General features: G+C 45.4%; 1 protein-coding gene across 1 annotated transcript in view; it reads left to right on the forward strand.

The window, feature by feature from the left end:
* Positions 1 to 4,279: 4,279 nt before the first annotated feature.
* LOC134359771 (WD repeat-containing protein 38-like) overlaps positions 4,280 to 13,117 on the forward strand; it is a 28,985-nt gene continuing 20,147 nt past the window's right edge. Inside the window, exons 1-2 of the mRNA XM_063073385.1 lie at positions 4,280 to 4,348; positions 9,955 to 10,075. Coding sequence (XP_062929455.1) covers positions 4,280 to 4,348; positions 9,955 to 10,075 — 190 coding nt within the window. The remainder of the gene's footprint in view (positions 4,349 to 9,954; positions 10,076 to 13,117) is intronic.

Raw genomic sequence — 13,117 nt, forward strand, 5'->3', positions numbered from 1 at the left:
AGTGTAAAGTGACGTGTTGACATCAAAATTAAAATATAGCTTATACAACTTATTTGAGCTGTAAATCTGAAGGTAGTATGTCATTTTTACTCTCACTCCAGTACTAGTCTCTTATTCTCCTAAATGGAAAATCAGAATTTCAACAGAGTTGCTATGGAGATGAGTAATGAGGAATCTAGAGGAATTCAAATGGTTTCCATGGGCAACTCTCACATTTAGAATATGAGGGGGAAAAAAATAACTTGTTCTTGTCATTTGGCCTCAAAACAATTTCTACGATTCATTATAAACGCAAGAGATTCTGCAGATGCTGGAAATCCAAAGCAACACACACAAAATGCTGCAGGAACTCAGCAGATCAGGCAACATCTATGGAGAGGAATAAACAGTTGACATTTCTGACCGAGACCCGATGAGTCCCAGTGAAGGGTCTCGGCCCGAAACACCAACTGTTGATCCTCTCCATAGATGCTGCCTGACTTGCTGAGTTCCTCCAGCATTGTGTGTGCGTTATTCTGCAATATATTCTCAGTGTTTAGTGTTTTGAGTTGAAGTTGGTCACAGGCCATTGATCTTGTTACCATTGAGAAGTGCCTCACCTGGAGAGAGCTAAGCGGGCGACAAAAGGAAGGGGGAAGACCACAGCTTCCATCCAAAGCTAAAAAGGGACTATTGCATCGGAGCAGTCGATCAATCCCCAGACACGAGATACACTCACCGGTTCAGCCAAGTTGCAAGCTTGGCATTGAGTGACCCCACCACTAGTCCAGCCCAACATGCGCCTCTCCACACTAATCCATCTGGACATCGGGGGCGGGGGGGAATTGTTTGGTAGATTTGCACCAGCTTCCTAGAACAGCAGCGCGTGGCGAGGGTTGTTTTATTAGCCGCATGGCGTTTCCCAGAAGGGAGCTTTAGGAGAAGGCAGCTTGCTGGGGGTGTAGTTCCCACAATGATTTTGTGATGGTGAGTTCCAGCCAGTGACCTTTTCTGCTGACCTGGGCTATCACTGTTATTCCATGTAACACACATCAAAGTTGCTGGTGAACGCAGCAGGCCAGGCAGCATCTCTAGGAAGAGGTACAGTCCCAGTGACCACACATTTTAATTCCACGTTCCATTCCCATTCTGATATGTCTATCCACGGCCTCCTCTACTGTGAATATGAAGCCACACTCAGGTTGGAGGAACAACACCTTATATTCCGTCTGGGTAGCCTCCAACCTGATGGCATGAACAGTGACTTCTCAAACTTCCGCTAATGCCCCACCTCCCCCTCATATCCCATCCATTATTTATTTATATACACACATTCTTTTTTCTCTCTCTCTTTTTTCTCCCTCTGTCCCTCTCACTATACCCCCTGCTCATCCTCTGGGTTTTTCCCTCTCCCCCTTTTCTTTCTCCCTGGGCCTCCTATCCCATGATCCTCTCGTATCCCTTTCGCCAATCACCTGTCCAGCTCTTGGCTCCATCCCTCCCCCTGCTGACTTCTCCCATCATTTCGGATCTCCCCCTCCCCCTCCCACTTTCAAATCCCTTACTCACTCTTCCTTCAGTTAGTCCTGACGAAGGGTCTCGGCCCGAAATGTCGACTGTACCTCTTCCTAGAGATGCTGCCTGGCCTGCTGCGTTCACCAGCAACTTTGATGCGTGACGCTTGAAATTCCAGCATCTGCAGAATTCCTCGTGTTTGTGACCATTATTCCATCACGTCTGGAATTCCCTCCTCGACAGCACCTTCTTCTTAAAGGCCCTGAGAATTCAGGGGGCAGCCCAACCCCCACCTTCCAAAGGGTGTAGCTACACCTCCGTGACATAAGTGTTTGATGACATCAGCTCATCGCCATCACTTATGATGTCATAATCAATATTGACCATCTTACGCTCAGTCCTTCCAATATTACAATAAAGGATCAGGTAATTCAGCTCAAACAAGATTTCTCAGCACGGGAACGATGGTATTAGGTGCAGTGAGAGAGAGAGTTTTTGCAGCTCCAGGACCTAGGCTCCTCAAAGAGTCATTTAGTATAGAAATAGGCCCTTCAGTCCACAGAATCCACAGCGGCAGCACGGTAGCATAGCGGTTAGCATAATGCTTTACAGCATCGGTTACGTGGATTGGGGGGGTTCAGTCCTTACTGCTGTCTGCAAGCAGTGTGTATGTTCTCCCCATGACTGTGTGGGTTTCCTCCGGGTGCCCTGGTTGCCTCCCACATTCCAAAGGCGTATGGTCAGGGTTAGGGTTCGTGCAACGTTGGCACCAGAAGCTTGGCGACACTTGCGGGCAGCCCCCCGCACATCCTCAGACTGTGTTGGTTGTAAACACAAATGACAGGTTTCACTCTATATAATCTTTAACCTTCTATTTTGAGTCTGTAGTGAGCAGCTGGCATCCATGTACAGTCATTCAATTAAATTCTCCTCGCATTCCCCCAGATTCTACTATTCACCTACGCACTAGGCGTAACTTACAATTAACATACCACCTGTGTGCCTCTGGGGCATGGGGGGGAGCCCCAGCACCAGGCGGAAACCCACGTGGTCACTGGGAGAGCATGCAAACTCCACACTGATAGCACTGGAGGTCAGGAGTGAGCCTGGGTCACCAAAGTTCTGAGGGAGCAGCCCTGTAAGATGTGCAGTACTGAGGGAGCAGCCCTACTAGATGAGCTGTACTGAGGGAGCAGCTCTACCAGATGTGCTGTACTGAGGGAGCAGCTCTACGAGGTGTGCAGTACTGAGGGAGCAGCACCCCCCAGATGAGCAGTTCTGCGATCACTCGAGTCGAGTGTGACATTCTCCTAAGGGGTTGTCATTTCCTGGGTCCTCAGGTGGCTGTAGGTGTGCACTCTGACAAATGTCAGCAGGCTCTCATGCTTCTGGTTATGTGGAGCAAATCCAATCCAACGGGACACTGGAGTGGCTGAGTCCAGAGGCAACATAAGACTTGCTGAGCCTTTGCACTACAAATGGGCTGAGATAGAAACTGAAATTCCGTAACCGAATTTCATGTAAATTTTTACGTGAGGAAATTAGAATCCACATGCAGAAAATAGTCAGAGATTTTGTTAACAGTAGTTAATGTTAAATTCACCTTTCACTTGGGCTTCAGATAATATTTTGAGGCCCTCCACTGGATGGGTTGACCATGGGATGTTGCTAGAACTAGGGGACATAGCCTCAAGATTCAGGGGAGTAGATTTAGGACGGAGATAAGGAGAAACTGCTTTTCCCAGAGAGTGGTGAATCTGTGGAATTCTCTGCCCAACGAAGCAATGGAGGCTACCACAGTAAATATACTTAAGGCAAGGTTGGATAGATGTTTGCAAAGTAGGGGAATTAAAAGTTATGGGGAAAAGGCAGGTAGGTGGAGATGAGTCCATGGCCAGATCAGCCATGATCTTATTGAATGGTGGAGCAGGCTCGACGGTCCAGATGGCCGACTCCTGCTCCTATTTCTTATGTTGTGTGCTAGTGCCTACATATACACAAGCCAGGATAGTACGATATGGAGAGGAAGCTGTACCCATGCAGAGGTCTCCATGCAGCTGATGAATCCAAAGGAATGGCAGAGACCGATACAGTTTGGCACCATCGCAGTCACAGGAGCTCCCAGTCAGTGTTGAACTCAACACTCCAGCTCCGGATTGTTCCTCCGGGTTTACTCCCAAAGCCTTCCCCATGATAAGTTATAGCCACAAAGTAGCCAAGGTTTGAGATCAGAGTTTTGCTTCTCCGAGATGAGCTGGCAACCACGGCTGACAAGTCCCATCTGCCTGAAGCGACTGGTTTTAAAGCTCCAGTAACCTGCCTTTGCCCCTTCTCCTGTCGGCAGAACCAGTCCTGGCCGGTTTAGTAGTTAAGCCACACGTGAAGGCCAGGAACTGGACACTAAAGCACAATGTTTCTGAGCAAGTCAAGTTCATAAAAGTTTGAATTCTCATCAGTTCTGTTAACCAGAACAGAGGTGTGACCATCCTTGACAATGATGGAGGCTATGGTGAGGGTCTGGATCATAGAGGTAACTTTGTGACAGACAGGTACCCATAGTCAGTGAGGAGCCTGAAATAGCTTCTCTTTAGTGAATAATAGGCTGTCACTACAGTTACGATCCTTACTCTGAACACATGCAAATTTACACCACCAAGACCTGATGTCAATCCCCTTCTGAAGAATTGCTGCTTCTTGTAGCTTACAGCAGATACGTGAATTCCACACCAGCTGCCCATTCTGTCTTGTCATCTGTAAATATTGATCTCTACCTCGGCAACTGATCATGTGGAGGACAATAGCTTCAGGCTTCAATCAAATATCTGAGAAATTCTTCAAAGCTCACAAAGCCCAGGTAGGGAGCTAAGAAACCAGCAGCTGACCTTAGACTTTGGGGTAAACACTGTGTGGGACACCACAGTGGCATAGTGGTTAACACAACGTTATTACAGTTTGGGACTTTGAAGATCAGAGTTCAATTCCCTGTCTGTAAGAAGTTTGTACATTCTCCCTATGAGCACGTGGGTTTCCTCCAGGTGCTCCAGTTTCCTCCCACAGTCCAAAGGCATACTGGTTAGCAGGTTAATTGGTCATTGTATATTGTCCTGTAATTAAGCTAGTGTTAAATAGTTGGGTTGCTGGGCCATGTGGCTCGTTAGGTTAGAAGGGCCTGTTCCATACTGTATCTCTAAATAGATAAAAAAAATACAGCCCTTATCAGAAATAGGCTATAACCAGCAAGAAAATTTGTCAAAGTTTGAGAAGTCATGCCAAATCTTCGCAAACTCATAAGGAAATAAAAGTGCCACTGTGCTTTCTTCGTAATTGCACGTTTATGCTGGGCCCGGGACAGGTCTGAAATGATAACACCGAGGAACTTAAAGGTGCTGACCCTCTCCACCTCTGATCCTCTGATGAGGACCGGCTCGTGGGCCTCCGGTTTCCTTCTCCTAAAGTCAACTATCAGCTCTTGGTCTTGCTGATATTGAGTAGAAGGTTGCTGTTATGTAATAGAATTATGCCTACCACTACGTTACCATGGTCACCCTGTTTATATTCAATTTATCCTCTGGTTATTAACTGGCATCCCAGAGCAAACAGACATCCCAAAAGAGCTATTGAAAGCCCCCGTAACTTTGAACATAAAGAGAGCTTTTGGCACATTGGCCTTCACAAATCGAAGGGGTCAGGATGTTATGTATAAAGTGTTGGTGCAGTTCTGCTCACCTACCTATAGGAAAGATAGCGATGAGATTGAAAGAGTGCAGAGAAAATTTACAAGGTTGTTCCCAGGACTTGAGGACCTCAGGTGTGTATAGGGACAGGTTGAATAGGTTGGGATTTTATTCCCTAGAGCATAGGAGAAAGAGGGGAGATTTTAATAGAGGGATACAATTATGAGGAGTATAGATAGGGTAAATGCAAGTCCGCTTTTTCTGCAGAAATTGGATGAGACTAGAACCAAAGGTCATGGGTTAAGGATGAAAGGTGAAATGTTTAAGGGGGAAATTAAGGGGGAATTTTGTCTCTCAGAGGGTGGTGAGAGTGCGAAAGTGATGGAGGTGGGTTCAATTTCAACATCTAAGAGAAATTTGGATAGGTACGTGGATAGGAGGGGTATGGAGAGCTATGGTCCGGGAGCTGGTTGATGCGACAAGGCAGAATAATTATTCAGCGCAGACTAGATGGGCCAAAGGGCGTGTTTCTGTGCGTGTGGTGCTCTGTGACTCTTCGTCCAAAAATGCTTCTCTTGGCCTTCCTGGTAAAAACAGTCAAAGTTTCTTCAGACAGCCCCGCTTCACAATAGCACCTCCTCCAGGGCTGTTAACAATTTCTGGCAACTGGGTGCTACCAAGACCAATTTTAAAGTTCAAAGTAAATTTATTATCAAATACATCTATCTCACCATATATAACCCTGAGGTTTATTGTTGTGGCTGTGCACAACGATGTATCGATTAAATTAAAACCCTGGACACTAGAGATGGCTTTAACTGGTGTATTCACAGTGTAACGAGAGAGAGCAATCAATCCACATGCATAGACAACAGATCAATATGTAGTGCTGGGGAGGTGGGGAGGGGTCATTGCTATAAAAGAAATAGATCCGTATATTGCATTTATTCTCTTGAAGAAAATTTAACTTAATTCAATTTATGATGGGTAGTTAGTGAACATTGGAGGGCCATTCCTAAATCCATTGAGGTGTATTCACTTCATCAACGCTGGTGGAAGGTGAATATGGTGATAAATTTCTGTCGGTCAGATGAGCCATTACACTGGGGACACAGTCTGGAGCAGCATACAGTCTGCTGGTGGAATTCAGCAGGTCGAGCAGCATCTGTGGGGGAGAATTGTTGTCCTTTAGGGTCGAAAGCCTGCATATCTGCAGAGTTTTGAACCAAAGTGTTGACAATAGAACATAGAACATTACAGCACAGTACAGGCCTCTTGGCCTATGATGTGCCGACCTTTTAACCTACTCCAAGATCAATTTAACCTTCCCTCCTACATATCCCTCCATTTTTCTATCATCCATGTGCCTATCTAAGAGGTTCTTAAATGCCCCTCATGTATCTGCCTGACCTGCCATGCTTGGCAGGGTTTTCCACGCCACCACCACACTCTGTGTAAAAAAACCTACCTCTGACATCACATCCCCCTACATTTTCCTCCAGTCACCATAAAGCTATGACCCCTTGCATTAGCCATTTCCACCCTGGGAGAAAGTCTCTGGCTGTCCATTCAATCTATGCCTCAGGTCCTGATGAAGGGTCTCGGCCCAAAACATCAAATATTTACTCCTCTCTACAGCTGTTGCAGATCAGTTCCTCCACCATCTTGTGTGTGTTGCTCAAGATTTCCAGCATCAGCAGAATCTCTTGTTTTTACGACTGTTGTTTCCAAGCACTCGTTATGTGGTATCTCCTGTGGCCACTGACTGTATAAAGTCTGTTCACGTACTGTGTTCAGAGATGCTCTGCCATCTGATTTCTGAATGAACATTGAACCCATGAATCCTCACTACTTTTTTATTTCTATTTTTGCACTACTTATTTAATTATTTAATATATTCAGTGCCTATAAAAAATATTGGAAGTTTTCATTTTTTATTGTTTTACAACATTGAATCACAGTGGATTTAATTTAGCTTTTTTGACAATGATCAACAGAAAAAGACTCTTTCGTGTCAAGGTGAAAGCCAATATGTATAAAGTAATCTAAATTAATTACAACTATAAAATGCAAAATAATTGATTGTATTAGTATTCGCCCCTTTTAATATGACACACCAAATCATCACTGGCACACCCAGTTGGTTTTAGAAGTCTCATAATTAGTGAAATGGAGATCACCTGTGTGCAGTCAAGGTGTTTCAATTGACTGTAGTAAAAATACACCTGTACCTGGAAGGGCTAACTACTGATGAGCCAGTAATCTGGCAAAAACTACACCATGAAGACAAAATAACACTCCAAGCAATTCCACAAAAAAGATTATTGAAAAGCACAAGTCAGGAGATGGATACAAGAAAATTTCCATCACTAAATATCACTTGGAGTACAGTTAAGTCAATTATCAAGAAATGGAAAGAATATGGTACAGCTGTAAATCTGTCTAGAGCAGGCCATCCTCAAAAACTGAGTGACCGTGCAAGAAGGGGACTAGTGAGGGAGGCCACCAAGAGACTTGCGACAATTCTGGAGAAGTTACAAGTTTCGGTGGCTGAGATGGGAGAGACTGTGCATACAACAACTGTTGCCGGGTGTTTCACAAGTCACACCTTATGGGAGAGTGGCAAAGAGAAAGCCACTGTTGAAAAAAGCTCACATGAACCCTCGGGTAGAGTTTGCCAGAAGGCATGTGGGAGACTCTGAAGTCAGCTGGAAGAAGGTTCTATGGTCTGATGAAACCAAAATTGAGTTTTTTGGCCATGAGACTAAACGCTACGTTTGGTGTAAGCCAAACACCGCACATCATCAAAATCACACCATCCCTACCATGAAGCCTGGTGGTGGCTGCATCATGCTGTGGGAATGCTTCACTGCAACAGGCCCTGGAAGGCTGTGAAGGTAGAGGGTAAAATAAATGCAGCAAAATACAGGGAAATCCTGGAGGAAAACCTGATGCAATCTGTAGAGATCTGCGACTTGGGAGAAGATTTGTTTTCCAGCAGGACAATGACCCCAAGCATAAAGCCAAAGCTACACAGGAATGGCTTAAAAATAACAAAGTTAATGTCCTGGAGTGGCCAAATCAGAGTCCACATCTCAATCCAATTGAGAATTTGTGGCTGGAGCTGAAAAGGGCCATTCACTCACAATCCCCATGCAATCTAACAGAGCTTGAGCAGCTTTGTAAAGAAGAATGGGGGAAATTGCAGTGTCCAGATGTGCAAAGCTGATAGAGACCTATCCACACAGACTCAAGGCTGTAATTGCTGCCAAAGCTGCATCTACTAAATACTAACTTGAAGGGGGTGAGTAATTATACAAGCAATTATTTTGTGTTTAATAATTGTAATAAATTTAGACCAATTTGTTTTCATGTTGACATGAAGAGTCTTTTCTGTTGATCAGTGTCAAAAAAGCCACATTAAATCCAGTGTGATTCAATATTGTAAAACAATGAAACATAAAAACTTCCAAGGGTAATGAATACTTTTTATATACACTGTATATATACTTACTGTAATTCACGATTTTTTTCTCTGTTATTATGTATTGTATTGAACTGCTGCTGTAAAAACAACAAATTTCACAACATATGCCGGTGATATTAAACCTGATTCTGATTCTTCTGCACACCACTGTTGTAACGTGTGGTTATTTGAGTTACTGTCACCTTCCTGTCAGTTTGAACCAGTCTGGCCATTCTCCTCTGACCTCTCTCATTTACAAAGTGTTTTCGCCCACAGAACCTAGAGACTGTTGTGTGTGAAAACCCTAGGAGATCAGCCGTTTCTGAGATACTCAAACCACCCCATCTGGCACCAGAAATCACTCCATGGTCAAAGTCACTCGGATCACGTCTTCCCCATTCTGATGTTTGGTCTGAACAACAACTGAACCTCTTGACCGAGTCTGCATGCTTTTATGCATTGAGTTGCTGCCACATGATTGGCTGATTAGATATTTGCATTAAAGAGCTGATGTACAGGTGTTCCTAATAAAGTGGCCACTGAGTGAACGTTCCCTCCACAATGTACTTTCCTTCCAACCAACACTTTATCAACATATGTGGTGGTTGTCCATCAAGCCCGATGATGACAGGAAACCTGTGCAGGAAAGTCTTTAATGTGGAAGAGCCGTTGCACTGGGCTGTTCCGCTCTCTGCACCTCAGAAGTCCGAGTCCAGCGGTATGAACAAGCGTCACAAACTGGAGTCTTCCTCAGTTCCTCGGTCACAGTGGATGACCGTGACTTTCTGTCCCTCGTCAAGCCCTTCACTCTCCACGGAGCGTTGCAGAACCACCTTCCTGGCCCGTTGGATCCAACTGTTGATCTCTTCCGCCCAGTCCGCAAGAGCTGACTTCACACGCTGGGACAGCCATGTCCCTGTCTCTCTGGGGAATGAGGCCATGAGCTACCCTTACCTGGTTTAGCCCACCTGTCAAAGTGGAGTTCCAGGGTTTGGCTGCTGTCGTATGCAAACAGCTACAGGTGAGAGCTGAGTGTCTGTTCAGGAGGACCAAAGGTGAGTGAGTTGCCCTGGAACGGACCAGAGGTGCCCCCCTCCCTGGACACCCCTAACATATAGTGAACAAATAAGATCTATAAACTAGAACAAAAATGTTGGCAAGTTGTGCTAATAAATCAGTTGAAATCAGAAATAACACACAGTCTGTCTTGTCCCTGGGACAAAATGCAATACTATAACTAATGCTTGGCAATTACAATGATGAATGTAGACCTTAATTAACTGATTGGAAAGTTTGTGATAACTTGTTTTTTTTGTACAGGTGAATCACTGCGCCTTCTCTTGTGATGGTCACCTCCTTATCACAGGCTCCGATGACTGTAAAATCTGCGTCTGGGATATTAGAAGTGAAAATTGTCTAGTTAAAGCAAAAGGACATAAAGGTACAGTGACACCCTTCAACTGCTTGTTGATATTCCTGGCTTCATTACCACTTGACCGTAGAGTTGGTTGCATTACTTTTGACAAGTCGTTTAGTGGATATATTTTGTGCATTATTTTTGTGGGTGGCAGTGTGCAGATACGCTCTACCAAAGGAGGTGTGTGGCACTCTGCACTCCTCCCCTCCGCTAGCCTGCAGGTCACCCCTGGGCACCTGCTTAGCTCCCCCCTCCCCCCCGACTGGGGTCACGTGAAGCCATGGGAGCAGGCGGTGGGTGGTCGTATGAGCAGCTGGTACATATCACAAGTCCTGGTTACGTGACCAGTGACGCCAGGCAGACAATCTCTGAAGAGTATTGATGGTTGGGATCACCCATCTGGTGAAGACACTGCCCAGAAAGTGGCAATGGCAAACCACTTGTCAAGACAATCATGGTCATGGAGACCATGATCACTCACGACATACAACATGGCACATAAGGACGGTGATGATTTTATGCATTGGGATTATTTTCTGTCTGCATGTACTTGTCTTGTTTGTTCAATGGTTTAATACTCAGTTATAATTCTCAATTCTAAAAGCCGATTTGCCGTCAGCGTTGTGCTGGCCTGTTTCCAGTGTCGTTGGTTCACCTGGTTTTGCTGCCTCACGTTCAGTTGTACCATTCTGCTGGCTTCCAATCCTGCTAAAGCAGAAACCAGTTGAGAATGCTTGTGAGCTTGGTGATGTGTTGTCATGACAACTTTCCCCTCCACGTCAGCAAGACAAAAGAGCTGACCTTTGACAGGCCTGGGGGGGAGTTGGTGGGGTTCATTGAGGGGGTAGTTCCTATGTGCGGGCATCACCAAAGCCCGTGCTGATCCAAGAAAGTTCACCAACAGTAAGGGTTGATGGGGATGTGCCAAATCTCTTCAACCTCCTGAAGACATCTGGTATGTCCCTGTCGATCCTTACCAATTTTTATCGAAGCACCATAGAAAGGATTCTATCTGGATGCATAACTGCTTGAAATGGCAACCACTCTACCCATGACTGCAAGAAACTGCAGAGTTGTGGACACAGCTCAGCACATCCACAGAAACCAGCCTCCCCTCCGTAGTCTCTGTCTAAACTCCTCACTGCCTCAGTAAAACAGCCAGTATAATCAATGATCCCACCCCACCCTCCGGACATTCTCTCTTCTCCCCTCTGCCATGGGGTAGAAGATACAAAAGCCTGAAAACAGCTCCCACCAGTCTCAGGGCAGCTTCTGTCCCATTGTTATCAGACTCTTGAATTGACCTTTTGGACAATAAGATGGACTGTGACGTCACAGTCTTCCTTGTTATGATCTTGCACCTTATTCCTGATCTGCGTTGCACGTCCTCTGTTGCTATTAAATCACTACAGGCCTTAAGACCACAAGACACAAGAGGAAAATTATGCCAATTGATCCACTGAGTCTGCTTTGCCATTCAATGATGGCTAATTTATGTTCCCTCTCATCTCAATCCTCCTGCCTTTTCCCAGTAACCTTTAATGCTCTTAATGCTCCACCTCAGCCTGGGCTGTGCTACGTCATCGGGGCCGGTCAGACCCTGTCACAGGTTTCCCAGGACAGTAGGCCGACATTGCACAGCACACCCCAATCCCCAGAGACTGTCAGGAAGGAAAGCTCGTAGAGAGGAGCAGGATGGCTGGTGGGCTAATACTGTGAATTATTTCAGATGCTTGGAGTTCAAAGTTCAAGGTAAATTTTATTATCAAAGTTTTATTCATCTCCCTGTGGGCATACTCAGCAAATCTATAAAATAGTAAATATAACAGAATCAGTGAAAGATCAACCAGAGTGTGAAAGACAACAAACTGTACAAATGGAAAGATAAATAAATAGCAATAAATAATGAGAACATGAGATAACATGTTCCATTGGATGGAGGAGGAGAAGATGGCGTCGCGACGCAGCGCGCGCGACTGTTCCGAATGAATATCGATTATGTGTAACTAGGGGGCCGTGCACAGTCCGGATTTGATGGAGACAGCCGTGAGAAGCACAGAGGAACATCTGGAGTAATTTCTGAAATGCCAGCTTCGCTGCCGCTGCTGCTGTGCGATCGAGAATCTCCGGAGACGAAGGCCCCAAATCCTCGGCTTTGCCTATTGCCTGTTGCCGGGGCTGGGGTCAAAGCGCTCGGCAGAGATGGTGCTCGGTGCTCGGTGTCGGGAGGTGGTCGGAGGCTTGGAGTTTTTGGACGGACTCAGAGTTGGACTGTGGTCGGATGCTTCCGGGATGCTGCACCGGCAAGTTGGCGGTGTTGGAGGCTCACCGTCTGCGTGAGATGATGGGACTTTCGAGAGACTTTGAGACTTTTACTGTGCCATGGTCTGTTCTTATCAAATTATGGTATTGCTTTGCACTGTTGTAACTATATGTTATAATTATGTGGTTTTTGTTGGTTTTTAAGTTGGTTTGTCATGTGTTTTTCGTGATATCATTCTGGAAAACATTTTAGCATTTCTTAATGCATACATTACTAAATGACAATAAAAGGGGACTGTGTGTCCTCATAATCATAGTGATAAAAAAATCCTTAAAGTGAGATCGATGGTTGTAGGAACGTTTCAATGTGTGTAGTTTTGTCCACGAGCCTGATGGCTGAGGGGTAGTAACTGTTCCTGAACCTGGTGGCGTGAATCCTGAGACACCTGCACCTTCTGCCTGATGGCAGCAGTGAGGAAAGAGCAGGAACTCTGATGATGGACGCTGCTTTCCTACAACAATGCTTCATGTCCATGCACTCAATGGTTGGGAGGGCTTTACCCGTGATATACTGGGCCAAATCCACTACATTTTGTAGGACTTTCTGTTCAAAGGTATTGGTGTTTCCATACCAGGCTGTGATGCAGCCAGTCAATATACTCTCCACTACACATCTATAGTTTTAGATGTCATGCTAAATCTCCGCAGACTCTAAAGGAAGTAGAGACACTACCCTGCTTTCTTCACAATTGTACTTGCATGCTGGGGCAGGACTGTTCCCCTGAAATGGTAACACTCAGGAAT

Source organism: Mobula hypostoma, chromosome 21 (genome assembly GCF_963921235.1).
Source record: "Mobula hypostoma chromosome 21, sMobHyp1.1, whole genome shotgun sequence".
Lineage (NCBI taxonomy): Eukaryota > Metazoa > Chordata > Chondrichthyes > Myliobatiformes > Myliobatidae > Mobula > Mobula hypostoma.